Source organism: Streptopelia decaocto, assembly GCF_964273445.1.
Source record: "Streptopelia decaocto genome assembly, chromosome: 4".
NCBI lineage: Eukaryota > Metazoa > Chordata > Aves > Columbiformes > Columbidae > Streptopelia > Streptopelia decaocto.
In genome coordinates this window covers 68,317,756-68,344,600 of record NC_138658.1, presented here as the reverse complement: position 1 = coordinate 68,344,600, position 26,845 = coordinate 68,317,756, and the positions used below count along the sequence as shown (strand labels likewise).

General features: G+C 38.5%; 2 protein-coding genes across 7 annotated transcripts in view; both read left to right on the top strand.

Annotated features, from left to right (window-relative positions):
- The window catches only part of GRK4 (G protein-coupled receptor kinase 4), a 43,559-nt gene extending 21,210 nt beyond the window's left edge, over positions 1 to 22,349 (top strand). For 2 of the 3 annotated variants that reach the window (XM_082052058.1, XM_082052059.1), the window contains exons 9-16: positions 3,005 to 3,195; positions 9,076 to 9,113; positions 11,511 to 11,600; positions 12,142 to 12,350; positions 13,182 to 13,319; positions 13,946 to 14,083; positions 16,104 to 16,226; positions 17,624 to 22,349. In XM_082052058.1, coding sequence (XP_081908184.1) covers positions 3,005 to 3,195; positions 9,076 to 9,113; positions 11,511 to 11,600; positions 12,142 to 12,350; positions 13,182 to 13,319; positions 13,946 to 14,083; positions 16,104 to 16,226; positions 17,624 to 17,677 — 981 coding nt within the window. In that variant the 3' untranslated portion in view covers positions 17,678 to 22,349. Of the gene's footprint in view, positions 1 to 3,004; positions 3,196 to 9,075; positions 9,114 to 11,510; positions 11,601 to 12,141; positions 12,351 to 13,181; positions 13,328 to 13,945; positions 14,084 to 16,103; positions 16,227 to 17,623 lie in introns of those variants that run through there. The other variant, XR_014183987.1, reaches the window with a different exon arrangement.
- Positions 22,350 to 25,168: 2,819 nt separating this feature from the next.
- The window catches only part of HTT (huntingtin), a 116,165-nt gene continuing 114,488 nt past the window's right edge, over positions 25,169 to 26,845 (top strand). For all 4 annotated transcript variants that reach the window (XM_082051409.1, XM_082051410.1, XM_082051408.1 and 1 more), the window contains exon 1: positions 25,169 to 25,530. In XM_082051409.1, coding sequence (XP_081907535.1) covers positions 25,430 to 25,530 — 101 coding nt within the window. In that variant the 5' untranslated portion in view covers positions 25,169 to 25,429. The remainder of the gene's footprint in view (positions 25,531 to 26,845) is intronic.

Below are 26,845 nucleotides of genomic sequence, written 5' to 3'. Positions count from 1 at the left end.
TGGGCACAAACCATTTTTTAATTGCTTTAGAGAATGCATGACTACTGCGATAAATGATTGATATAATAATGTTTTGTGTGTGATTGCGTGTAGTTCTGTGCAGAGGGCTCATTTATCCAATGTTTCATCGGTTTTAGTCTGCGTGCTCTACTTGCTTTCTCACAACCACAGCGCGAGGCTGTGTTTCAGCACGCTTGTGCTGCTGAATATTTGGCCTCTCTTTAAAGGTGAAGAGATTATTCTGTACTACTCAGATTTGAGTAATCACTTGAAATCCGTTTCTGTTGTGGTCTATGACTGAGTATGTTTGCTTATGTTTAATAAAGAGGATAGTCCATATACTTTATTCCATCCCATTTTTTCCTTCTCTATTTCTCTTCTCTGTCTCCCAATGCATTGCTCTCTGTTTTTTTCTCTTATCCTCTTCTTCCCTCCCATACACATATTTTGTTGTAATTTTTGCTGATTTCTAATTTCATTTTTGGAGGTCATTCTTAAATGCGCTTAAAAAGGGTGACTTCCTATGTGTCTGCCATTTAATTGCCATTAGAAGATGCATATCCTACATTTCTGTGACTTTTAATAGTAAAGTTTTTATATTCTTAGGTATTTCCATAGCGTTTGTTACTCTATTGCTTATACATTTCAAGATAAACATTAAATTTGATTGGTGTATTGATTCAGGTTAATTATATTGCTTTGCTGTGTTCTAAGGCTTAAAGAGGTATCTTGGATGTAAAACAGTTAACATAACCTTTTAATAGAAATTCCACAGAATGAAAGTCTTAATACTTTGACGTGATGCTATCACATAAATTATGGTCTGTTAGTGGCTCTTAATTACTAAGCAGTGAGATAACTTAGAATGATCAAAGATATACCAGGTAAAGTTTCCCCCAGGTAATGTTTATGTTTTCATTGAATTGTTGTCATTTAAATGTTATTTTTAAATGTGTTTTGCTTTGTTTTTAAAGTCATTAACTGATAAATTTTGTATTGCTGTCAGAGAGGACTTTACCCATTTTAGAGAGTAGTGAAAGATATTTATAAATAAGTATGTGTATATATATGTATTTTCTGATAAGTTTTATGTATTTAAAAAGCTCTGTAAAATACCACCAGCTAAAAGAAAAATTGAAGAACCTGATGACCAGATACATTAATGTGTTTTAAATGATTATTTATGTTTTTGTATAAATATGCTAGTTATTTTCTCACAAGGTTCATGGCCTTGAATTGATTGAAATTGAATCCAGAAATTACCTGAATTGATCCAGAAATTACTAGTTGTAAAGATACGTGAGATAAGAGTGAAACTTCTATTTTTGAGTAGTGTTTTTTCTATATATGTAAATATTACAAATATGATAATTGATCAGAGTTGAATTTGAAATCAATTTATAGGAGTCAGTGTAAATTACACAGAATCACAGAATCGATTGGGTTGGAAAAGACCTCAGAGATCATCAAGTCCAACCCTTGGTCCAACTCCAGTCCATTTACTAGATCATGGCACTAAGTGCCATGTCCAATCTCAGTTTAAAAACCTCCAGGGACGGTGAGTCCAGCACCTCCCTGGGCAGCCATTCCAATGCATGACCACTCTCTCTGGAAAGAATTTCTTTTAATATCCAGCCTAAATTTCCCCTGGCAGAGTTGAAGCCCATGCCCCCTTGTCCTATTGCTGACTGCCTGGGAGAAGAGACCAGTCCCCACCTGGCTATAATTTCCCTTCAGGTAGTTATACAGTTATTTTCCTCTTGCCATCCAGTGCTTTTTTTTTTTGATGCAAGAGGGAAGATGGACTTCTGGGATCTGCATAAATACTGGCTTGGAAGTGGGGAGATAGTTTTTTGTTGTTGTTGTTTTTTTTATTTTTATGCCTGTGTCACAAGTGATGTCATTGATAGCTGGACAGGTCCGTTTATTAATAAAACCACCACATAGGAACCCTTTGCCTAAGTGGCTGGTTTGTATATTTATTTCATTTTTTTATTCTGTATTGGATTTATGCTTCTGAAGGAAGAGTTTGGACTTATTAGTAATGAATTGTGGCCTTCATGTACTTGTACTGCGTTTAAAAATACATTTATTGAGTAAAAAAAAATCCTACTAATTTTTACCTAGTTTATACTTAGCTTACATTAGATAAGTATGTTTAAATCCCATTGCTTTCAGTACGAGTTAGTTAATCTCTGTAGGTGATTTTGAAGATCTTGCCAGATGATCATCAGCATAACAAAGCTTCTCCTCTTGAAACTGAGTTTGTAACTTCCGTGTATGTTACATTTTGCAGTATATTACATTATTTTAAAATTGATTTTCTTTAAATTCACGCGTCTACTTTAAAACTTTAAATGAATTTTGAAGATATTTACCTAAAATCTGAAGAAAAAAGCTGCCATGTTAGCACATCATTCCAAGTACAGCGAGAAGAAAGACTACAAAGAGCTACATTAAATCTTTACCCTTGGCGAGTTCTAAGTCAGGGCTATATGCAGTTATATGGGGAGGCAAGGGGAGAGAGGAATATGAGCTACACATTTGATATTAAATAACTTGTTCATTTCTCTAATGTATGGCAACTTTAAGTCTTGTAGAAGTTCAGGAAGATGGTTTGACAATGCATAGTTCCTGAGGTATTAGTAAAATAAGGTATATGCACACATTATCTTTCCAAAGAGTGATATAGATAATGTGCAGCTGAGCAGCATCATCAATAGTTTTTTTGTCTGGATGGAGCTTTACAGTATGTAAACAGATATGTCGCTAAACCTTTGTGTGGTGATGTAGGGTTTGTCCATACATGCAAATGAGTCTGAATTCCTTTGCATCCTCAAGTACCTGATAGGAGTGGTTCGTGGTTCTCTACTTGGCTGTTCTTTTTTTTGTTCTTTTTTGTTTTAAAAAAGGCTTCATATGTTGCTTGTATTGGAAAAAGAGCTGTGAATTGTATTTGGGTTTATGAATATATAACGGTCATCTTCTTCTGCCCCATTTTCAGGTTAGTTTATCCTATACGTATGAGACGAAAGATGCCCTGTGTTTAGTATTAACCATAATGAATGGAGGGGATTTGAAGTTTCACATATATAACATGGGAAATCCTGGCTTTGATGAAGAAAGGGCTATTTTCTATGCTGCAGAACTGTGCTGTGGTCTGGAAGATTTGCAGAGGGAAAGAATTGTTTACAGGTGAGTGTCATCTACAGTCACTCATACCTTGAATTTTCCATGTCTGTTCAGCATTGAATGTATTGTTTTTTACTAAAACAAGTTTATACTTATTAGTAAAAGAAGCAAAAAAAAATGTTTAGTTGTCCTTTTTGTGGCATGTCCTTCAGAATTACTGTTCTTCATTGTCTCCTTACTGTTAATTTATGTCTAGATACTTGCTGTATTCTAAAACATAAAGTTGATTCAAGGTTTGTAAAATGAAACTCAATTATTATTTACAAAACAAATTCATTAATAATGAAAATAAAGAAGTTTTAGGAACATGGGATTGTATTCCTGCTCACTCTAATGTAGAAATTCACTGAAGTCCCTTCCTGCATTGCTTGTAATACCCAAGAAGGTGAAGACTGTTAAAATCCATATTGCCCTCTTCCTTCTGTTTTTATTTTGGGTTCCTCCAATAAACACTTTATTGCTTTTGAATTCATGGAATTATCAGAAGCCTCATGCATCATAATTGAGATTGTATGGTCATACTGCTCTTTTCTGTCTCTGTACATACATCATTTAACCCCTGGCATGCATTAATATTGCAGAACAAGAAAAATGAACTTAGTGGTGGACCAAGAACTAACACCAAGTACCACTTGTTTTTGAAGAATATTTAAAGTATAATCCTGCATGACTTTAATATGATGAGTCTTAGTCTTTTCTCTCTCCCATATACAAGACCAACATCCACTCAGAACCACAGAGTAAATCAGGCTTATGCTGGTGGTTGTATGTGGTTCCCTAAAGAATTTGGCTGATCCTGCAATGTTACACAGTGTGTTTTGACACGCATGTAGGAGGGAAGCAGGGATGAATGGTTTCATCAGCTACAAGTAGGTCATTTCACAATGCCCAAGTGAAAACAAACCCGATTGTTTAAAATACAAAACAACAACAAAAAAACCCCAAATGAAACAACAAACTACCCACAGTCCTTGTGTTTAAGCTCAACTTGTTAGCTGTTTGCCTACAACAAGACCTTCAAACATGTATGTAAAATCCTGGTGTTCTCTGTCTGCAATTCTAAACGTTGGAGTGGTCATGGTATCTTCTGGCATGGTCTTGGTGTCTACATCTCTGCCCCGTTTTGTGCTATTACGTAATCAGTTTCCAATCATTATGAATTCGCATGACCTTAAATTTATGAGCGAGGAAAAAAATAGTTGCACAACCAACTCTGAGTAAAATTGCCTCTTCATTAAAATAATGGGAATTACTTTTAGTCTTCTGTTCATAATAAACTGAAGGACCAAGCGACAGTTGCCTGTATGTGTGTTAGTAACTAAATAATTTGTATGCTTGGAGGAAAAATGGCTTATGTTTAATCATTATACCTGAAGACGTTACTTAAACAATCCAGTATAGGACATACTAAGGGAGTTCCTGCCCAGTATGTAAACAGATGAAAAGAGACTCTGATTATACCATGTCAGCTCAGCTACACTTGAGTACTAAAACTAGAAACGTTTGGATAATTTTACCCTCTCTGTAGAATCACTTTCAACCCCGTGGTTTTTAATATCAAATGACCAACGCTTTGTAAAACAAAGTCCTGTTTCTTCTCTTTTGCAGCTCATATTTTTTTTCCTGATGATCTTGATTTGATTTTTCCATATAGATTTATTTTTGTATCATGCATTTAGGAGTGTAGTTGTAAATCTTACAGTTTTAAAGTTAAGAAGCCAAACCAGCTGGTTGTGGAAGCCGTCAGAATGTCACCAATTACAGTGATCAGTTACACAATCAAAATTCTCTGTCAAGCATCTTAATGGAAATGCATTTAAGCAGCATTGCAATGAGTAGGTATGCTTAGTGAAACAGAAAGCTTGGGAAAATTTACCATAATAATTTTATTCTCAGCAAAGAAGTTTTGCTGGTGGCCTCCAGTCTTAATGTTGATGTGGAGGAAAGAACATAATGAAGCACATTTTCATTGATTCAATGATTTATTTTTCCAAATTACAGTAGCTTGTATTTTTCATCCTCCAGGGTGAGAAAATGCAGAAGGGATTTTTTTTTTTTCTTATTTTGCTGTCATTTTGAAAGCACTCAGCACTGGTAGGACACTGAATTTCTGAAATTGGAAATTTTTCTGGTCACCATATCTCAAGATTTATTGCTGTTTCTCAGCTTTAAAGGAGTTTTAAACTCTTTTTAGACAAATAATTTCAACTGTTAAAGGAGACTTTAGTTCTGTAACATATACTGTTATAAAATATTTTCTTGAACTTATTTTTGTGACTATCCATCTGTATATTTGCAGTACAGTGTGCTGTAGAGGCAATGTAAGAAGGGAAATTTAGAACTTCTGAAAACAGAATTCTTTGGTGCAGACAGGTGTCAGCAGATGGCAGTGAAATCAGTTCATCTTATCAGTGTAGAATGGTAGTTTTAGTCTAAGCCAGTCATGTTAAAATTTGTTATAAATTTATTATATTTGGAATGTGTTGCCATCAGTAGCAAAACACCTCATAAAGCAGAAAAAACTAGGCCCAACTTTCCTCCCTGTTAACACCATTCTTTTATTATGTGTTTCATGTGTCTTATCCTAGTTATTACTGGATTTGAAGTCCCTGGAGTCAGTTGTGCCATTTTGTTAGTGGAGTTCCCGCTGGACTCACAGAACAGGTGCAGAGCTGGGGGGAGGCCCTGGGAGAGCAGCTGAGCCTGTTTGCTTGTTCAATAGGAGCTTGTGAAACTATCTGTAACTTGCCATATGTTGCTGACATTAGAAAAGTAAGCAAACAGACCAGATCAGGCAGTAGTGGAGCTATTAATCCATCTGCTACATGAAAAGTGTGATTATATGCAGAGTAAAGTCAGGATTGACATAAGGCAGAGTGGGAAACAAGTGCCTGCTTTCCAAAAGGGACTTAACTGCTGGAGTTTTCCTGCAGGAATTTCCTGACAGTGTTTTTCATCCTCAAATACCTAGATTTTCCTCCTGAACTCATGTAGGTGCCCATACTGCTACTGGATGTGCCTGGAAGGTCAAAGATCAGGCTCAAAGCCCTGTGGAAGCTGTAGGGGATAAACCCAAGTAGCTCCTCACCTGCCTTGTGTAGACATCTTCACAGCGAAAATCCCCTGAAGGACTTTTATCCCTACATTTTCTTTGTAGGAGCTGTGTTCAGTTTTGGGCCCCTCATCATAAGGAGGACATCGAAATACTAGAGAGAGTTCAGAGGAGGTGATGAAGCTGGTGAGGGGCCTGGAGCACAAGTGTGATGAGGAGCGGCTGAGGGAACTGGGGCTGTTCAGCCTGGAGAGAAGGAGGCTGAGGGGAGACCTTATCGCTGTCTGCAACTACCTGAAAGGAGGTTGGAGCATGGAGGGTGTTGGTTTCTTCTCCCAAGTAGCAAGTGATAGGACAAGAGGAAATGGCTTCAAGTTGCACCAGGGGAGGTTTAGATTGGATATTAGGAAAAATTTCTTCACAGAAAGGGTTGTCAGGCACTGGAACAGGCTGCCCAGGGCAGTGGTGGAGTCACCATTCCTGGAGGGGTTTAAAAGGCATTTAGATGAGGTTCATAGGGACATGGTTTAGTGCTAGATTTAGGTTCTAGTTGGACTCTTATCCTGAGGGTCTCTTCCAACTGAAACGGTTCTTTGATTCTAAGGCTGGTGTAAGCTATAGCACAAACAGACTAGTGCTTGTTGAGTCCAATTTAAAATAATTTTTATCTAACTTTTCTTTAATTAACATCCTAGTTTCATGAACTTTGCAGTCCTCTAGCCTTTCTCTGCTTCATAAGAGAAAGCTGCCACCTCTGTTGCTAAAATTGCATTGCTGACTCTTGTTCTGAGCTTGGCTTTCAGCTCAAGTCCCTGTTATCCAGTGCAGGACCCGCGTCGGTGTCTTCCAGCAGAAACTGTGACTTTTGCCTCTGGTGGAGGAGGAAGGCAAGAGGATGAAGGCTGATACCCCAGAGCTAGAACTTAGAGCTGAATGCTTCCAAAAACTGACTTCTTTACAAACCACTAGGCCTAGAAACTAATAGCATTAAAGAGATGGAATTTTGTCTAGAAACGAGTTTTACTATTGACTGACCAAAATCATGTCAGAACAGAATTAGCTTCTATTAAGCAGCGGATGTTGCTAGTAAGTCTTAGGTTTTAAGTTAGGCTTTAATTAGCCTTTTGGAAGTGGAACTCTTTAAACTTGTTTACTTGAGTTAACCTGAACCTAACACCTTGTAGTCCTTGAATGGGTTGGGTTGGAAGGGACCTTAAAGATCATCTAGTTCCAACCCCTCTGCAATGGAAAGCACACGTTATGTGCTTTAAAGTACATGTGCTTCTACCTGAAGTTTGAGCTGAATTTTCTTCAGCATTATGATACTGGTGGTTTGGTTTTTTTAACTCTGATCCCTCCTGATTTCTCTGGTATTGTAATCTCATGTCTAACGTTACACAATTTACATCATGGGGACTGTCTAGAATTTAAAGTATTTGAAGCAAAACATCTTTATGCAGTTAATCTCATGAAATAATGAAACTGTAACATGAATACACATACTTCAGACCATCAATTTTTCAGTGTGGAGGAAAAAAGCATACTGATTTATTGGTGAAAAAAATGTGTGTGTGTATTTCTCTATCATTTTGAATGTAAATTCTAGTGTCATTCTTCCTTCTTCTTTTACATTATTCAGTCTTTTCTGCTTGTATATGTATAACTGTTCTTGTCACAACTGTACACATACCTGTATATGTACATATTATTTTTAATTATCTATTCCAGTAATAACTTAATCTTTAGCCAAGTACTGATTTTTGCTTGTCTGATTCTGGTCTTATGATATTTATGATGGAATAAATCTAAGAGACTGTATTGCAGTCCACAGAAAGTATTTCTGATGCATATCACAATTATATACATAATATACATTAACTATTTTATACATAATATACATTAACTATTTTATACATATATTCCATGCATATATATATATAAAAATACATATAAATAGGTTTGTTCTCAGTAGAATCTGCTAGAAGATAAATCCTAGAAGTAGCATCTGAACAGCTTCTGATTCAGCTTCAGTGACCCTCAAATATTCCTTAAGAGGGAGGAAAATCCAAATTTCTCTTCGAGTTTCTTCTTTTGTTCTTAAAGTAAAAATGTACAAAAAGGTTCCTGTAAAATACAGAATTGCAACACTGAATTAATTGCCCTTTTACTATTTCTGGAGTCTTGCTAGCATTTAATAGCTAAAAAATGTTTCATGTGAAACTTTGTTTACAGAAAAGTAGTAGAGACTCTTAGAAAACTGATTGCAAAGGATCCTAGATAGATGAAGTGTCTGGTAGCCTTTAGAGGCTGTACATCCAAATTAAAAGAATGGAGTTTCAATGGGTGATATTAAACCTGTGCTTAGTCTTGGGATTATTACTTTCTGTTGATATTCTGACACCCCGAAGTGTAATGTAGCAAGGGGTCAGCATCAAAGTGCAGCAAGCGCTGATGTGTTTTGCCATTGTGGAGCTGTATGGCTGATGCTCTCAGCAGAAATGTCTTTCATTTATGAGCACAAATTTGGGTGTAAGTTGGTGGTTTTTCACGTCAGAATTTTAGTGTAAAGGAAGTTTCTCTTCTGTGAAATATTAATTGGTGTTGTTAGTATAAATGGATTAGAGTGTTGGGAAAATACAGATCTCTAATTGTGTGGTTAAACTATTTGTATTATAGGTCCTCAGCTTCACAACCTTTTTCGTATATAGGTGGAAACTGAAAAAGTTGTTTTAATCGGAACCAAGAAGCCTTATGTTGCCTCAGTTGCACTTGATGATGGCTAATAATTTTGCCTTTGTATAATTCACATTTATATTTTGTTTAATTTGTAGAGACTTGAAACCTGAGAATATACTTCTTGATGACTGTGGTAAGCAAAAATTAAAATTAATTTTGAAATTGAGAATTAAAAATTTAAGTAATACTGTGCCAGAAATCGAAGGGATTTCTTCATGATAAAAGGGACCTGACTGACAAATGTTAACTTTACTTAGGAAAGAAAGCCCTTGCTTTTTAGAAAGTAGGGGAAGATACTGGGTCTTTGGGGGAGGATGATGATGATGTTTGAGGGGTCAATTTCCCACCTTAAAATGGTTTCTTTTCCCTTTTGCTCATCTGTCTCCCCCCTCTCCATAATTTAAGATGGCTAAAACTTCTATTTGGATTTGTTATCTGTCTTTTCTTTGACTATGGAAAGATGATTTGTTAGATGTGGGGCCAGGATTTTACTTAGTAAACGATAATGTTTAAGTAATAAAGAAGAAAAGAAATCTGAAGCATCTCTGTTTTAACATTTCGACTAGAACAGGTCTGATGGTCACTGATACATACCTGGCTGGAAGGAATCAAGGAAGTACAAACAATATGAAGAAATGTTTGTAGTTTTTTGTTTTTTTAAAGCCAAATTAATTTTCTTTAATGGCTTTGTATGAAATTTATCAGAATCTTTTGAACTCACTGTAGAACATGTGCAGCAATTACCTTCTTCTAAGCTGCGGGTGGATATTACTGGTTTGTTCTTGTAATTGCTGAGTATTTTGGTTAAGGAAAAACTGATATTGAAGTCATTAGCACGATATTTATTTTTAAAGCCAGCGTGTTCTGACTGGTACATTTCTGAAAAGGTGATGCCTGGGAGAAGTTCTTTTCCAAAACCTAAAGCTTTGCTAGACATCAAATACATTCTTTAATTTTTCTCTCCAGCAATATCTTGAAAAAGCTGAAGGCTTCTTTGAGGAAAAAATGAAGCCTTGCAGGACTGCACTAGAGTGCTTGCTTTCTGCCAGGGATATTCTGATCTTGTTCCAGACAGCAGAAGGAACTAATTAGAAAATCGCTTCAGGAGCTCAGATCCTGCACTTGAAAAGGGGTTCATCAGATGTCAGGGCATAGAAGAGCATCTGAATGTATTTAAAATAGCATTTGCTGCTCAAAAGCGTTTAGTTATTTCCAACCAGTACACAGAGTGACACTTGATTTTCTTCACTCTCTCTCCTACCCCTTCATTATCTGTCACAAGTAAATGTGAAAATAATATGCAATTAACTAACATCGATGCTGTAGAGCTTTCTGAATGACAGACAATATGCACCAAGGACACTCGGGCATTGGAATGGGCTACCCAGAGAGGTGATGCAGTGTCTGCTCTTGGAGGCTTTTAGACAAGAATTTGAAAAGCCTTGAACACTTTGGGCTGACTGCTTGCTCAGAAGATTGTACTAAAGACTTTCTGATGTCCCTTCCAGCCTGAATAATTTGTGAATCTGTGATGTTTCTGTAAATGACAGTGCCCCTGTCCTTATATCCAGTATTAGAAATATGTTTGTGGTTTGGTTGTGTGATTCCCCTCCCTCCCCCTGCTGCCCCAAAACTTTCCACTACAAATAATTGACAATTCTGTTTTGAAATTGAGTTGAAAATGTAGTTACCCTTTCTTCTGTCTAGCCTTCCATATTTTTATTAAGAAAGTACCTTATGTTTGTTTTTATTAGAATCACGTCAGTACAGTTCTTGCCTTGAACTGGCTTGAATCAATCGCTGTTGCATCTGTAGAGCAAAGCGCTGTATCTGTCCATGGAAGCGTGAGGGACGCTGGGTTGAAATTATTCCATTGCCTTCCTGGACTGTTTCCCCATCTGAGCAGTGTTGTTCATGACAAATTCTCATCTTCCACCATACTGCTTCTATGTTTTATGTACTAGTGTAAATGCCGTGTGTAATAGGAAAGGCAATCAACTTAAGAATTTTGGCTAATAAAGCATTATTAGGGTACTTTATCAGAAGAGAACCTGGTGTCTCAGTGCAGGCTACATTTTTTTTCATATTTGGAGAAATGGAGAAAATTCTGATGTTTTGTTACAAAGTCAAAATGCCAAATGTTTGTGACAGAAATACAGAATGAAACAATGTGTCTGATGCACAGATACAGAATTTGAAATGAGCAATTGTCATTTCTGTTTGTCCTGGAGTAGCAGCCTGTGCCATAGTTAGGAATTAGAGCACTTAACAGGGTTTTGGGTTTTTTTTTAATTTTTGTATGACCTTCAGGAATTCAATTACATCTGTGCCTTTCTTCCTTTGTGTATTTAAGAAAGGGTTGAATTGTGATAAATCACTCCTTTCTAGTTAAGTTAAATAAACTTAGTATATATGAATGTTTTGATGTTTTGGGGTGGTTCTTTGAGGTATGCTACAGAAATCTTTTATTTTAGAAGTGATGATACTTTATTATTTGCTGACTACGTACGATTTATTTTAACATAAATAGGACATATCAGAATTTCAGATCTTGGATTAGCTGTGCAGATTCCAGAAGGAGAAACGGTCCGAGGACGGGTTGGAACTGTTGGTTATATGGGTATGTAAAGTATCCTTTCCTAGTTATGTTTTACTGCAGAATTTGCTTTGTGAATATGACTTGTCCAACAAACTCTGTTGAGCCTGGATTATTTACTAGACTAATGGGAAGAAATGTTACAATCTGTGGTGGTAGATGTTACTAGTCTATTGTAAGCCTACTGATAAACTTGAAAACTTAACTCTGGAAATTCTATATTTAAGTAGAATTTTGAGAAAGCATCTAATTTTTTCTGAGATTCAAAGAGATTTAGGTTCACAGGTAAGTAGAGGAATTACTAGGACAACACCTTTATATCTGTCCTTTGGAAAAACTTCATTCTCAGTTTGTAAACAACTGATCCTCAGAGTTAAAGAGCTAAAGTGCTTCTCTTGAATATAAACAGAATCCTTGCTGTAGAAATTAACATTTCTTCAAAGTACAGAGGAATTACACAAAGATCTCTGCACAAAGCCAAAAGAGTACCTGGGAGTTTTTTCAATATTTAATTAGTCAATTTAAAGACAAATGTCATGGATGTTTCTTTGTTTTTGTTTTGTAGCTCCAGAAGTGCTCAAAAATGAAAAGTATACATTCAGCCCGGATTGGTGGGGCCTTGGGTGCTTGATTTATGAAATGATTGAAGGACAGTCTCCATTCAGGAAGCATAAGGAAAGGGTCAAACGGGATGAGATTGATCGAAGAGTAAAGGAAGACCAGGAAACGTATTCAGACAAGTTCTCAGAGGATGCAAAATCCATCTGCAGGATGGTGGGTGAAGAGACATAGAGGTTTGAAAATTAAATTTCTAGTTCTTTTTAAGAGGTGAACTACTTTAACATCTTCTACTGAGTATTTTTCAAAATGGGAGTTTTTACATCTTTCTTTGGTTCAAGTGGAAGTTTGTGATTGTTCACGAATTGTTCAGTTATCAAATGTTGAGAATTCAGACCTTCTTTCAAGATGAAGGAAGGCTGCGTAAATTTATTTTTCATCATGTGAATGAGAAGATCCGGTAGTCCTTGGATGATGTGTAATTATAGAGTACAATAGCATGCTCAACTTTGATACTGCATGGAGAGAAGTGGCAGACTAATATACTAGCTTCCTTGCCTAAAAGTCTTTATGAGAAGACAGCTTTTTTTTTTTTTTTTTGTCTTGCAGGTTCTTAGATTTATTAAGAGATATGTCTATACAGAAATCATCGAAAGATTTCTTTCCAAGTTTATGCAAAATATGTGCATTACTTAAGCCCACCGGAAAAAACAGTAAATCTGTATTTCCTGAAAGGAAAGTCCACTGCAAATTTTGTACTGTGAAGTCTATTCAGCGTGGCATCAATTAAATTAATTTCATATAACTTTGGGTGTAATCTTGAAATGGTCTGCTTTCAGGGGTTCTTTTGTCTACTGAAAATCTTTTTGCTTCTAGGATGTTATAGTTTTGGTTTCCAGTTCATTTTGCTACTGTGATAAATTTCATCCAATAAAAGGCCAAGTAACAAAATAAACTCACTGAAATATATTGTATCTAGATTTTATTTTCTTTTCCAATTGTGGGATTATATCACTGGATCAGCCTGTTTTCTCCTTATCTCTGCAGTTACTTGCTAAAAATCCAGGGGAACGACTAGGTTGCACTGAAGAGGGAGCTGCTATTGTAAAGCAACATCCTATTTTCAAGAACATTAACTTCAAGAGACTGGAAGCTAACATGTTAGAACCTCCATTCTTGCCAGATGTAAGTAGGTGAGACAGATTTGATTAGTATCTAAAAAGGCAAGAACTGTCATGATTCTATGTCAGCGATCATGTGAACTCCGGAGAAACTTGAAAGTTGGTTAAACTGGCAGGAGAATGCCATCGTAGCTATTGACAGCTGGTTGTTTTGTGGCGTTTTATCTGAGATCACAAGGCAATTTACATCAGTGATATTGCTCAAGGGAGCTTTGCAGCTGATTTTTTAGCTCTTGAAGTCTACTTCCCTAGCTCAGATACTGAACAAATGAAAATGAGCTTTTAAGAAATTACTCTGGAGTTGAAAGGAGGGTGACAGAGGATGAGTGAATCATGACAATCATTAAGAAATCCAGAGAAGTTGCATGCTATTTCTGGTTTTGATATTTCTTTTCTGTTACTTGCAGGGTGGATGGATTCGCTCAGGTGCCTTAGTAAGAAAGTCTTATAAGATTTTGCATTTCTGTTGTGCAGTGCAGTATAGTTTGGTGAACAGCAATATGAAATAGAAAATTGCAGGCATTTTTCTCCCCCTTTGCTCATCTAGAAAAGAAAAGAAAACAAAACCAACACACAAAAACCTCCAAGCCCCCCAGAACCTTAATGAAACAATCTTGTGTTGTACTGCAGCCACGTGCCGTGTATTGTAAAGATGTCCTGGATATAGAGCAGTTCTCAACGGTAAAAGGAGTGAACCTGGATACTACAGATGATGACTTCTATTCCAAATTCGTTACGGGTTGTGTCTCAATCCCTTGGCAAAATGAGGTATTGTATCTTTCATAGAAGATTATTTTCTTTAGCGTAGAAGATTTAATAAGGGATATAATAGTGTGGTGAGGTGTAAAGAAGTTTCTCCTTTAGACTTCTTTGCTGAGAGACTTCAGAAAAAAGCTTTTCCTAAAACAACTTGCTAAAAATGGAAGCCTGGCATCTTGTCATCATAGATACAGCATACAGAATAGCATTTAGCACCAGCATGACAACATTTTCCTTGTTCTTCTATCACATATTACTCAATATTGGTGTTCTTAGGAGAGGTCTAGAATGCTATTCAAAGTATGCAAAAGCAAATGGGCGTAGTGCAAGCTGTTTGTGGATTGTGCCTGTAGATCAATAGAGTATCCAAGTGACACAGTAATTCAGAACTGCAGATTCACTTTTTCTAAGGTTTCAAAACAAACAGTTCAACATTGAGTCAGACTTTCTCTTAAAGATTTTTCATCTCCCTAGTGAATGAATATTCTAGTGTTCTTTATGGAGTACTAGAATTTTGCTGCCTCTGCATGCAGTTCAGTCTGTATTTAGGAAATTCAAATCTTCCTTATTTCAGGAAGAGCACTCAGTAACAATTATTTAAAATCATAGTTCTTGTTATGAATGCCTTCCCCCTATTATAAGATGTTCATAGCTTTCTGGAATTAGTATTGTCTTGAATTCTACGAGTGTAGTTTCTTTGCCAAGTATGACTGTTTTTTAATTAAAGATCAATCATAAAAGATGAACGATTTCTGAACGAGTCAGAGAAAAAAGTACACTCCCTTTTGCCTTTTTTTTTTTTTTTTTTTGCATTACATTAAGAAGGACATTTGAAAGGTGTCACTTGACACGGCAAGTCTTCTCGAAGAAGCAATGAACCTTAGGCTGTTGGAGAGATAAATATTTTCTATGCTGTGTTGCAATTCTGAACTTCAGAATACGATCCAGTTATTAAGCACTGCAGCTTAATAACTCTTAACCCCACATGAAGGGCCAAAGTTGAATGTAGTTGTGGAATTCTGGCGATGGTAATTCCTCCTCTTCAAGGAATAACTGTGCAGACGTCATTTTATATTTTTGCTTATATTTTCTTTTAATTCACGTTACCGAGGTTTCCCTCAAATCTTTGCTCTCAGTCTCTTAAGAATTACTTTTCTCCTCCCATAATTTACCTGATGCCATGGTTTATAACAAAAGCAGACCACAGTTCTCCTCATTTCTTTTCATGTTCTCTCTGCCTCTCCAAGGTGCATGCCCATTATGATAGATGTGTATCAGTGGTACGCAGAGATATCTGCCAGCTACATGTGGGCATGAGCCACTCTCCCACTGCTCAACGTGCCTGTGTGATACATTTTGGCATTTACTCTTTCTGCACCCAGTATTCTCTCCAGAGACCTGTCTTCTTTTTTTTTTCCCCATGAAGTATTACCTTCCTTATCTCATTGCCTTATTTCTAATTATGGTATGTTAGTTGTGTTTCGGTAAGACTATTGCCCAAAACACCAGAATGATATTTAAATTACTGTGGTCAGACATCAGCTGCTTTTTTCCCAAGAGTGCGGTTTGTCTCTTTTGTAAAAATATCCTCCCAATACTATGCGGGTATTCAGCACAGAATAATAATTTCTTGTACTCAGTGTCATGTTTATTAATAAAGTTCAGTCTGGGGTATAAAGATTTTATATTTGGTAGGGTAGACTACTTTGAAATGAGCAGAATAGATAAAAGGAAAATTAATTTCTGTTTCCAAAACCTGCTTATTGCATCATGGGCAGAAGAAATACCTTAGGAAAGCAAGGGGGAGCATCTACATAGTAGAGCTCCCCTTGCTATTCTGTAGTTCACTGCCTGCACGAGGAGAGTTAGTGGAGACTTTGTGCCTTCCTTTGTGGAGCTATGTGAGTGGTGTAGTTTGGCTGATTGATTTGTAAGTTGTTGGGAGTACCCAGCCAGAGTAAACAGATAATACATGGAACTTGTTTGAGAGCCTTGTATGGATATTTCATTTATATTTCATGTTTCCAAGATGATTGAAACGGGATGCTTTGAAGATATCAATGCATATGAAACCGATGGTACTGTGTCACCAGACAGAGAGAGGTCTCCTAAACCAAAGAGGGGCTTCTTTCACAGACTTTTTAGTGGAGAGGTAAGGGTATTTATTTTCTTTCATAAGAAAATCACCATTTAGACTGGAACATCTATATTTTTTTATATTATTTTGTGATAGGAAAAACAAGTTGGTTGTTGAACACTGAAACTAATGGAATCTGGTTTAGTATGGCTTTTGCCCCTGGACTGCATTTCAGAAGCTGTGGCAATCCCTGTAACTCCTGTAGTTTTTACTCCCACATCATTCTGTCTTCCTCTAGTGTCTGCTAGCTGTTACCTGGGGAAAAGGCAGTGTGGGCTGGGGACAGATCTGCTCTAAATCCAGGGAGATGAATTCAGAGATAATTGAGGCCCCCTCTGTAAAAACTCAAACAAAATTGACTAATGAACTCAGAAGTAAGTGTGGTGGACCAATGCAGCTCCTAGGACTTGCTCCTTTAGAAAGCTGGGCTCACAATTCTAGTGTATTAAGCAACTAAGTAAAAATAGCCCCTAAGTGACTGAAGTATGTTTACATAGTTTCTGATAATGCAGAGGTTTTTCTTAGCCACACGACTTCTACATTTTAGTAAACATTTGGAGGCACATGAATTGAGTACTTACCACCTGAAAGACACATGGTGTGTTGTCCTTGTTTCTAAGTCATGAGAAACAGGCTATTTGTAAAGGTTTTCAGTTGAAGATTTGTATGCAATTCTGCTTGCTCAGTATGCCTGCACTTAGAGTGAAAGTATCTTGAGAAGCGTGACTATATTCCGGTAGAGAACACTTCAGTAGAACTTCCTTTTACTTTCAAGCAGAAATGGAATTTTAAAATTGCTAAGAGCATGTCATTAAGCAGCCACAACAGGGCCATGTATTAAAATTGCATGAAGGTATTTTTTTGTCATCAGCTGGTAATTCACTTCTCTAAAATGGTACATTGCTAATGGAATGTATAATAGTACTGACATTTTTAGTTCACCTTTTCAAATTCACTTTTCCCCCACTTACAGTAATGGAATGGTTAAATGTACTAATAATCTCACATAGCTAAAGTTAAAGCTTTTGTCTTACTGTAGTCTTTTCAAGCTGAATCAGCAGAGCTCATACTGTCCCAAGATATGGTTCTATGTATTGAGAAAGAGTCCTAAAAAAAAGTAATACAGCTTGAGCGACTTCAGTTGGTTTTGAAGTAATAAGACTGCAGTTAATTGTCCTGTGAAGTTAAAAGAAGGAAAGATCTTAAGGTTAAATGAAACATTAATGACTTGAGACTTGGATTTGGCTTGTAGTTTCCTTTGATTTTTCCCAAAGCATTTACTTCGTATGGAGTAAAATGTGCTGGAAAAAGAGCCACCCCATTCTCTCCCAGCCTTTCTGTGCCCCGTAAAACACACACACCAACAACAATGTCCGTTCTGCAGCTGATTGTCTCTTTATCTTCTCTTGCAGGTCTGCTTTAAATCTGATTGCAGTGATGATGAGCCGGAGTCCTCCAGACTTTAAATCATTTTACTCTCATCAGAAAGGATGAGAAAACTTTAAATGTTTTATATCTCTGTAGCAAAGTGTATTATATATATTTTTTATCTGAGTTCAAGGATTTTTGTACATTTGTACTTCATTTGTTTTAAGATGTATATTTTCACTAAAGCTTAATTGTACAAAAAGCAATGAGTGCCATTTGAGTGAGTGTGTTTCTGTATGTATTTGATTTATCTTGATTTTTTTTTCCACAGTGAAATGAATCTAGACATACTAAAAGGATTTTAAAGCACAGAGATAATATCTATGGCATCAATGTAACTTGGCTTTGTCTGCTCCTGGTAAAACTTTTCCTGTTCATTAGAATCTTTATTAGCCAGTTTCCTTTACAGTAAAATTGCTATACTGATAAATTTCATAATTCTGGAATTATCCAGCAGTGTGGCAGTGCTATTACCTAATGTATCTCTCAAGCAACTGCGAAGGAGAGAAAGGAATTCAGTGCACTGTGGCCAGCTATCGTGAATTGCTCTTTACTGTCTGGCTCTGTAGAATGTCTTTCTGTATTCCTATATATAGAGAATTCTGAACATTTAGCTTAATCCTGTAACAAACTGTATTACATATTCTTCTCCTTTCTACCCATCTAACACATGCTCTTGAGACGGTTTCTTGGCGCGATCATGCAAGTGGAGCTATGCCAAAAATTCATAACTATATTTTGAGTACTTGGTTGTCTTTACTAAAAGGATTTCTTTTTACCTGTGGGGACACCATTTTATTTTCTTATGTAAATGAAATTGTTTACAACTCCATGTAGGGTGTTATAGTTTTATAATGGGTTACAAAACAAAGCATGGGCTCCTCTTACTAACCTCCTGTCTGCTTATCATGTTGTAGTACGCAGTGTTGTAGGGTTTACAGCGATCACTGCCACTGAGAGAAGGACAAGGTAGTATTAAGTATCAAATTTAATTATGTAAATAATCTTTCCTTGTAACCTTGAAAAGCTTAAATATTAAAACCTGCCTTTAATGATTGCTTGATGCAGCTGTGGGGCTGCTATTGAAGTTTTAGTTATGATTACCTGATGTTCATTAGTAAACCTGTTTCCAGCTGCTTGAAAGCTTGTCAAACTTTGGTTCTTCTGGACTCAGAGTATGCCAGACTTTATTTTGTAAAGTTTCCGATAAAACTAACCATCTGTGTATGAGAATGAATTTAGGGGACACATTTCCTTAAAAGCCTCTTCTGCTTTCAAAATTTGAGTTAGGGACTTGGAATATAATGGAATGCTCTTGGAGACTTGACTTTTATTACATGTTCTCTTCTCTGTCTGAAGATTAGTGTCCACTGAGCATGCTTTTTTTTCCCCTCTTAGATCTCTATGGCACCAACCAGACCACACATTGTTATACACACAGAGCAACTGAATATCCCTCTACCTCAAATAGATTTCTGCTTGTGATCTGCAGACACACTGGAAATAAAACTTAGGCTGCTTCCGAGAAACTCACAAAATACGTTTGATACTCAAGACTGTTGTCAGATTTTAATTCACAGTATTTTGTCTCTAGTAAGAAGCGTTTTAATGGTTTAGAATTTGAAAAAAACTGGAAAAACAGTGTGTCACAGAATCCTACTGGGGCTGTGCTGGTGTCGATCTGAAATTGTCCCTCTTGGCTACTGTGCCACAGAAATGAGGAATTAGAGGTTTTTCCTGTGTTTTCTGTGCATTTTGCCCGACATCTGAAACAGCACAGAGGACAGCAAACTGACAGCTGTAGAAGGTACCGAGGGAGAAATTGGTAGAGTTTGAATGAATTACTGGAAGACAGTCTGATGCAACAGTGAAGGGATGGGAGACCTGACAGAGAAATGTCTCAAGTGAGGGTGTTGGCTGGAGCTGCGATGTGTGAGACAATGAGCTGGCATGGTCTGACATGTCCCTCTTGTTATGTACCACAATAACAGGACTTCAGAAATATAGGAATGGAGAAATAGGGAGGTAACAAAAGTGTTTTATTATCTAAGTGCCTGCCTGGTAAGAGAAGTCATAATGTTTCTCTGATTAAGATATTTATTTTTTTTTAAATCTTATGTTTGCTGTTCTGAGGCAAAGGTGACTGTATTAACACCAGGCATATGGGGTGACATTCTGCTTTTAATACCTGCTTAGAGTAACTTTAAATTTGGGCAAGAATACCATGGACACAAGCTGAGCAATTTTTATGAAGAAAATACAGGAATTTGCTTTAACAAATAAAAATTTAAAAGTCTATTTATTATGTATTTCAATTTTTCTTCCCATATTGGAGGGGAAGGGATCTTAATTAGAAAAAGAGTCAACTCTTATTTTGGAGTGCTGAGATTTATCACCTGTTCTCCAGGGATCTGTGAAGAAAAAAGGCTAGATGAAGAGAAAAGGAAAGTTGTTCCTAAGAAATGGTTATTTATATGTCCACTTACTTGGACAAGGAACTCCAGCCATGCAAAAAAAAAAAAAAAAGCAGAGGATTTGTTTTTTATAAAACTTTATTTAGTTTCATGTCACTTTTTTTTTTTTTTCATGTTCTGAATAATACTGTTGAATTGGTTTTGAGTAACTGCATGTTTGCACAATTAGGACCTAAATTCTGTTGGTTATGGGGAGTTGGTTTGGGTTTTTGGTTGGTTGGTTGGTTGGTTTTCCCCAGTAAGCTCACTATGGCATTTTTCTGCTATATATTTGTCCCTTCTGGCTAGACATATAACCACATAATAACAACTAGATATTATCTAATGTGAATCCCTGAATTAATTAGAAAAGGCAAGAAACTGGAAGGTTCAGCATAACTCTCCTTATGATGGTACTTGGAGCTGAAGATGTTGGGCTGTTTCATCTGAGGTGACTAATGTTGGTTAAATGTCTTTACTGGAGTGTTAGTCGCTTGGAGATGCATTTTGAAAGCAGGGGAAAGGGAAGGAGAGGGAAGCACCTGAAAGCAAAATACCGTGGTGTGATATGAACTTTGCTCTTGATTTTTATAGAACACAGCTGAGACAAAGAAGGGGGAAGGCAGCAGGTTGTGTTTACTGATTATGTAGCCTTTGATTTCTGTTTAGCTGTGGGGTTGGGTTTTTTTGCCTGTTTGGTTTTATTTGAAGAGCCAAGGTAAATTCTTCTCATTCAGTACAACTTCATTATACTTCCATGAATTCAGATTGTAGATCCACGTGTTAGAAGGCTTTAATAACAGTGAGACAATCCAACAGCCCAGCTGCTTTGTTCTACTGGTGCAAGATATGGAAAGATCTATGGAATTCTCTTGAGTTCCTTGCATGAAATCAACCCTCCTTTTCTGTGGCTTGTGTTTCCAAGCATTTTTGTATGTAAGTCGTAATTTCTTGTGCATACCTCATGAATCTATATATTTAGCTCAAAATTCAGAAACTGTGAAACAATGTACCAGTATCTTATTGGTTTACCTAATGCTTTTGAATGTTGTGACCAACAGAACAGGATCTTCATGCCTCAGGGTTGTTCTCTTTCTAGTAAAAAAAAATGCCAACTTTTTCTTTTTCCGGGAGGTGTAGTGTTCGTAATACAGACAGTGTTACATTTCTGGATTATAACAACCAAAAAATGGTCTCATGAGGGCTTAAAAATAATTACTGTGTAACAATAAATAGAAAAAAAAAGTGGCATTTCCATAACAAAGAGAGCACTATTGACAAATCTTGGCCTTTAATAGAAGATGTTGTATGTTTGTGGGGTTTTTTCCCAAATCATTCTTAAAACAATAGATATGAAGGTTTCTGATTATGGAAGATAGTTATCTCCAGCTCAGAATAAAATCATCTAATTTGAGAAATCAATTATAGAAGCTATTAAAACCAACTAAAAATCCATTTTAGAATGCACTTCAATTATATTTCAAACAATAGTGAGGTAAGAAATTTCTCATTGCCATTTGTACAAATGGAGAATACTTGTTTACAAGTTACTAAAATAAGTCAATAGAATTAATATTATTTTGCTTCGGTTTACAATTTAGTATTACACTATATTTAACATTGGAATCGTCACTTTCACTTTAGTACAGATTTTCAAAAAATACTTTTCTTTAGGAAGTACTCAAAGAATTGAATTAAAAATTTAAAAATAATGGAAAGCATCTTTAATCTAAATTCATGTTTACTCTGATTTTTACCTGCCTGGCTTTATTTTGGTGATGATGATGATGTTTCTTCTGCTGAATGTACAATTCTTTTTTTTTCTTTTTCATAATTCTTCTTATGCTGTAACTGAAGTTTTGCACATGAGATGTAGGTAACTTTACTCATGTTCCACGTGTGTCCAAACCAGCAGAATTCTTCCCAAGTATAGTGCAGCTGACTCTTAAATGTCATGTGTTAGTTCTGGTATCTCCAAACCACTCAACTGTTCTTGTACGAGCTGTTTCCCTGGTGTTCTAGCATTGTTGTTCCTGAAATAAAAGCAAAACACTGCCGCGTATCTCAACCACATGTATTACTGTCTAATGTGATTTATTTACCATGTCTATCATGGTAGTTGGGATAGATAAAAGAAAAATTGTAATTAAAAAAAAAAAAATCACAATTTGTTGAAGCAGAAAATGTATATTACATTCTGTAAGTTCTATATCAATGTAAAATTGTCAGTTACAAGAAAAAGTGCCCTCATGCGTTATCTCATGGTCTCAATCTTGATTTCTACTTAAATTCCTGTGTGAAAAGACAGAGTTATCGGGATAGGCTGTTTTCCATTAACACATTTACTGTGATAACACTATGAATGTGAATGCAAGATCAGTCAGTAGTAGCTGTAGCTCTACTTCTCATCAGCCTTATTGTGTGTATTAAATGTTATATTATTGCCCAAGGCAACTAACCAGACTTCACTCTCCTTGAGAGAATTTATGCCTTGATATTAATTAGATTTGTGTGGGGGTGTTTGATTTTAAAACCAAAACAAAACAACAAAAACAAACAAACACTTTTCAACAGTAGGCTGCTTATTTTATCCACATTTTGCCCTATTTATGCAAAAGCTTTCATTGTAATTTTATGACATGATTCAAAGGACTAAGCATTTGATCACTATACAAAACAGCTTCAAATTAAGTTACTTCAGCAATGATATAACCGTGCTGTGGCATATTGCACATCATCTGTGTGTATGTTGAACTGGCTGGTCCAGCAGTCTCATGAAGTCTATTGGATTATTTGAGTAGTACCGTTACCTGCTGAATTTTTCGTGGAAATGCAGAAATGCTGGCTGAAGTGTGACTTTGGAACAGAACAAAAATATTCCTGTTATGCGTGTTTCTTTTCTTCTGGAGGTTGAGATTAATTCATTGTCATCCCCTAAATTACGTATAACCTATTAGGTATTTGCTGTTACTCCATTGTGATTGTGACTTTATTTTTCTCTGTGGTAACGATGGCTTTACAAAAATGCCTGTTCTGTAGGCTTACCTGCTTGTTCTTGCCGGTTTGACATCGCTTTGTTTTTTCCAGTGCAGCTGTTTGCGGGGCTGCTATTTGAACAGGATCAGTGACAGGATGCATGCAAAACCACGGACCAGGAAATTTGACTTGGGAGAACCTACTGATAAGGTACTTGCCAAAGAAAAACCTGATACCCCCGAGTTCTCTTCCAGCTCTTTGTTAATGAGCCAGAGGGCTGGTGCTGCCAATACAATTGGAAAGAGGAGGAGAAGGCAGAGGAGCTGGCTGTGGGCAGGCGGTGCCCGGGCATTCCTGCCTGTGAGTCAGCAGCCCTCGGGGGACTGGCACATGAGCTCATCTAGAGCCTCAGAACAGGTTTGCAAAGACTGGCTTGGTCGGTGGCTTGTTTTGAGAAGAGCTTCTGCTCTTTTTAGTGTGCTTAAATTGATTTCCAAGTGTGGTGTGGCACATGCAATTATCACATAGTGTGTGAAGCACTCCAGCTGTGCTGTCATCTTTTTTTGTGTATCATTTGCTAAATAAAAAATTCATAATCCTCCATATGTTCCAGAGAAAACTCTGCAGGCTTTATCATAAAATAATCACAAAAAATATCTTTACCTGAAAAGCTCACGCTTTGTTACACATTTATGAAAAAATAGGAGTTTTGCTATAAGCGGAATTGTTTTCAGTACTGTAGATTGGTTTACTTTCGGAGGAATGTTTCACATGGTTCATAATATTTTATTAACATGCTAACAAAGTTAACTGGCAGAGCAGTGTTTTACTGAATACGAATGCGATCAGTATGGCAATTCTGTTGTGACTCCTGTTGGCCTGCATATCCAAAGACATGAGCTTTGCTGCTTTTGTCTGGCTCTGCTAGCAATAACCATGGTGTGTATTAAGTCATTACGGGGAATTTCTTTTCTTAAAAGTTCCAAGAGCTCTTCTTCATTTCCATTTCATGTGTCTGAGATCTATGCTGAACTGACATTCCTTATCAGCTGTCATTTAAAATGTGCATCAGCAACTGGATATCTTAATATCAGTGGTTGTGATTGGAAAGTTCACAATAATGGTTTGGAGTTTGGTTGTTTTTTTTTAAGTAAGTGCTTAGTAATAGAATCAATTATTTAAATACTGTTTCTTGTAGACTGTATGTTTAATTTGTGCTTTAAGAGTGCAAAATGTATCCTCTGCCAAAGGAAGTCTAGAATGGCGAGAGGAGCGCTGAAAGGCTGGTGGGTACCTTGCCAGGTTTTAAGTGTCCTGTTCCTGTAAGTGTTTCCTCTTTTCTCTGTGCAGCCTAAAATAAACCTGAAATGCCAGTAGTGCCTTTGGCAAGCACCTGAGTGCTGAGTGGGCTGGCTGGAAATATGTGGGGGAGTTGCAGGGGTACCTGTTGTGTGCATTTGATGTACGGGTATATGTTGGGTGCTTGTGCTCTGTTGGGCGTCTTCATGGGTCACAGGAGATTTTGGGTCCCACTTGGGCAGGTTCAGGCTTTTATGCCCGGCACGCTGAGGGTCGGTGGGCTGGAGGGGCAGCAGGACCTGTTCCCGGGGAAAGGGGAGCGCTGGCAGAGCCCCTGCCAGGTACGGAGCCGAAGGGGTGAGCGGGGCTTCCCCTCCCAGAGCTGCTTTTAGGGCCACGCCGCTCTCCGTGCCCAGGCAAACTGCCGCGGCCGCCTCCTCCCCAGCAGGGGGCGCCGCGGCGCAGCAGCCCGGCGGGCTCTAGGACCCAGCGCCCCCTCCCCGCTCGGTGGCAGCGGGAGGGACCTTGCTCCTCGTAATGCGCTAACGCTTGCATTCGGGAAGGGGTGGAGCCCGCAGTCTGATTGGACAAGCCGTTTGTCGCTCTCTTTGCTGTCCCGCCTCTTACCTACCCGCGTGCCCGTGTGTGTACGTACATGAGGGCGCGCGTGACACCGGTGGGGGGAGGTGCGCTCTACGCATGCGCGCCCAGCGAGGCTGAGCCCAGGGCTGGGACTTTGCTCTGGGGTGGGCGGGGCGGTCGGGGAAGGGGGCGGGGCCGAGGCGCGGGGAATGATGGGATTGAAGATGGCGGCGGGGCAGCTGGTGGGCGCTCGCGGCCCCCTGCGGCGTCTCCCTCATTCATCGCGGCCGTGACGGGCGGCGCGGCCTCGGCTGCCGGCGGGGTCGGCGCGGCTGGCGGGAGCGCTCCCGCAGAGCGGGAGAGAGCGACGCCGGCAGGACCAGGAGGAGGAGAGCTGGGCCCGTGAGAGGGAAGGCGGGCGCCACCGGGTGCCTGTGAGAGGGCGGGTCGGAGCGGCGGGTCGGTGCCGGCGGAGCGGCCATGGCCACCCTGGAGAAGCTGATGAAGGCCTTCGAGTCGCTGCGCTCCTTCCAGCAGCAGCAGGGACCGGCTGCCGTCCCCGAAGAGCCGCTGCAGAGACCGTGAGTGAGCCGGGGGCGGGGAGGGCTCCCGAAACTTGAATCCTGTGCTCAGTTTTGGGTTCCTCATGATAAGAAGGACATTGAAATACTAGAGAGAGTGCAGAGAAAGCGACGAAGCTGGTGAAGGACCTGGAGCACAAGTGTGATGAGGAGCAGCTGAGGGAACTGGGGCTGTTCAGCCTGGAGAAAAGGAGGCTGAGGGGAGACCTTATCACTTTCTATGACTACCTGAAAGGAGGTTGTAGCATGGGGGGTGTTGGTCTCTTCTCCCAAGTAGCAAGTGACAGGACAAGAGGAAATGGCCTCAAGTTGCACCAGGGGAGGTTTAGATTGGATATTAGGAAAAAATTATTTCTGGAAAGGGTTGTCAGGCACTGGAACAGGCTGCCCAGCGCAGCGGTGGAGTCACCATCCCTGGAGGTGTTTAAAAGACGTTTAGATAATGTTCTTAGGGACATGGTTTAGTGCCAGGTAAGGTTAGGTTGTGGTTGGCCTCAGTGATCCTGAGGGTCTCTTCCAGCCAAAATGATTCTATGAGCTGCTGCTGCCGGGCACTGCAGACAGCCTGAGAGGTGACTGACGGTCCCTGGAGGGGCAGGTCCTGGGGTGCTACCCTGTCCTTGGCGGGAGGCTGTTCTGGGGATATGTCTGGGAGTGCTGCCTGCTCTCTGTTTCTGTTTAAGCTAGGAGTAACTTTCTGGGCAAGTACCTTTGAAAATAAAGTGTTATGTGTAATGAACGAGAGACATGAGAATTCTGTATTGGTTTCACAGGCTGGTTTTAGGAAGGAAAAACCTTATTTTCAGCTAACGTAGTGCTGGGAAAAAAGGCAAAAGCCCCCAAGCATAACTTAAAGCACTAGGCCTTATAAAGTCTGGGCTCTGACACATCTGAGGGCAGTTGATGTAGTTGTCTGTTTATGACAAGCTTCATTTAAAGTTCTATGCTATGGCTTATTGATGTATTAGTTTAAATATTCCTGATACCCTTAAACAATAGGGACAAATGTGTTATGTTCATGTGACACTCAGGTCTCTCATTGGGAGGCATTCCTGGAGGACAAGGGCAAGGAACTGTTCCATGACACTGTGCTGCCCCGTACACTTGCATCCTCTAAAAATAACATTTATTGAGCAGGTGAAAAGGCACTTAAGATTTTTACAGGATAAATACGTGAGTCACGCTATTGCTTTTTCTTCAGCTACTAGGGAGACAGGAGAAGCAGAAGGGTTGAGGAGCAGGTAACTTCTAAATTGGCAGTTTCATTGTGTTTTGGCAGAGGATGCTGAGCAGTGGAGCTGGGCTCTTGGCCACC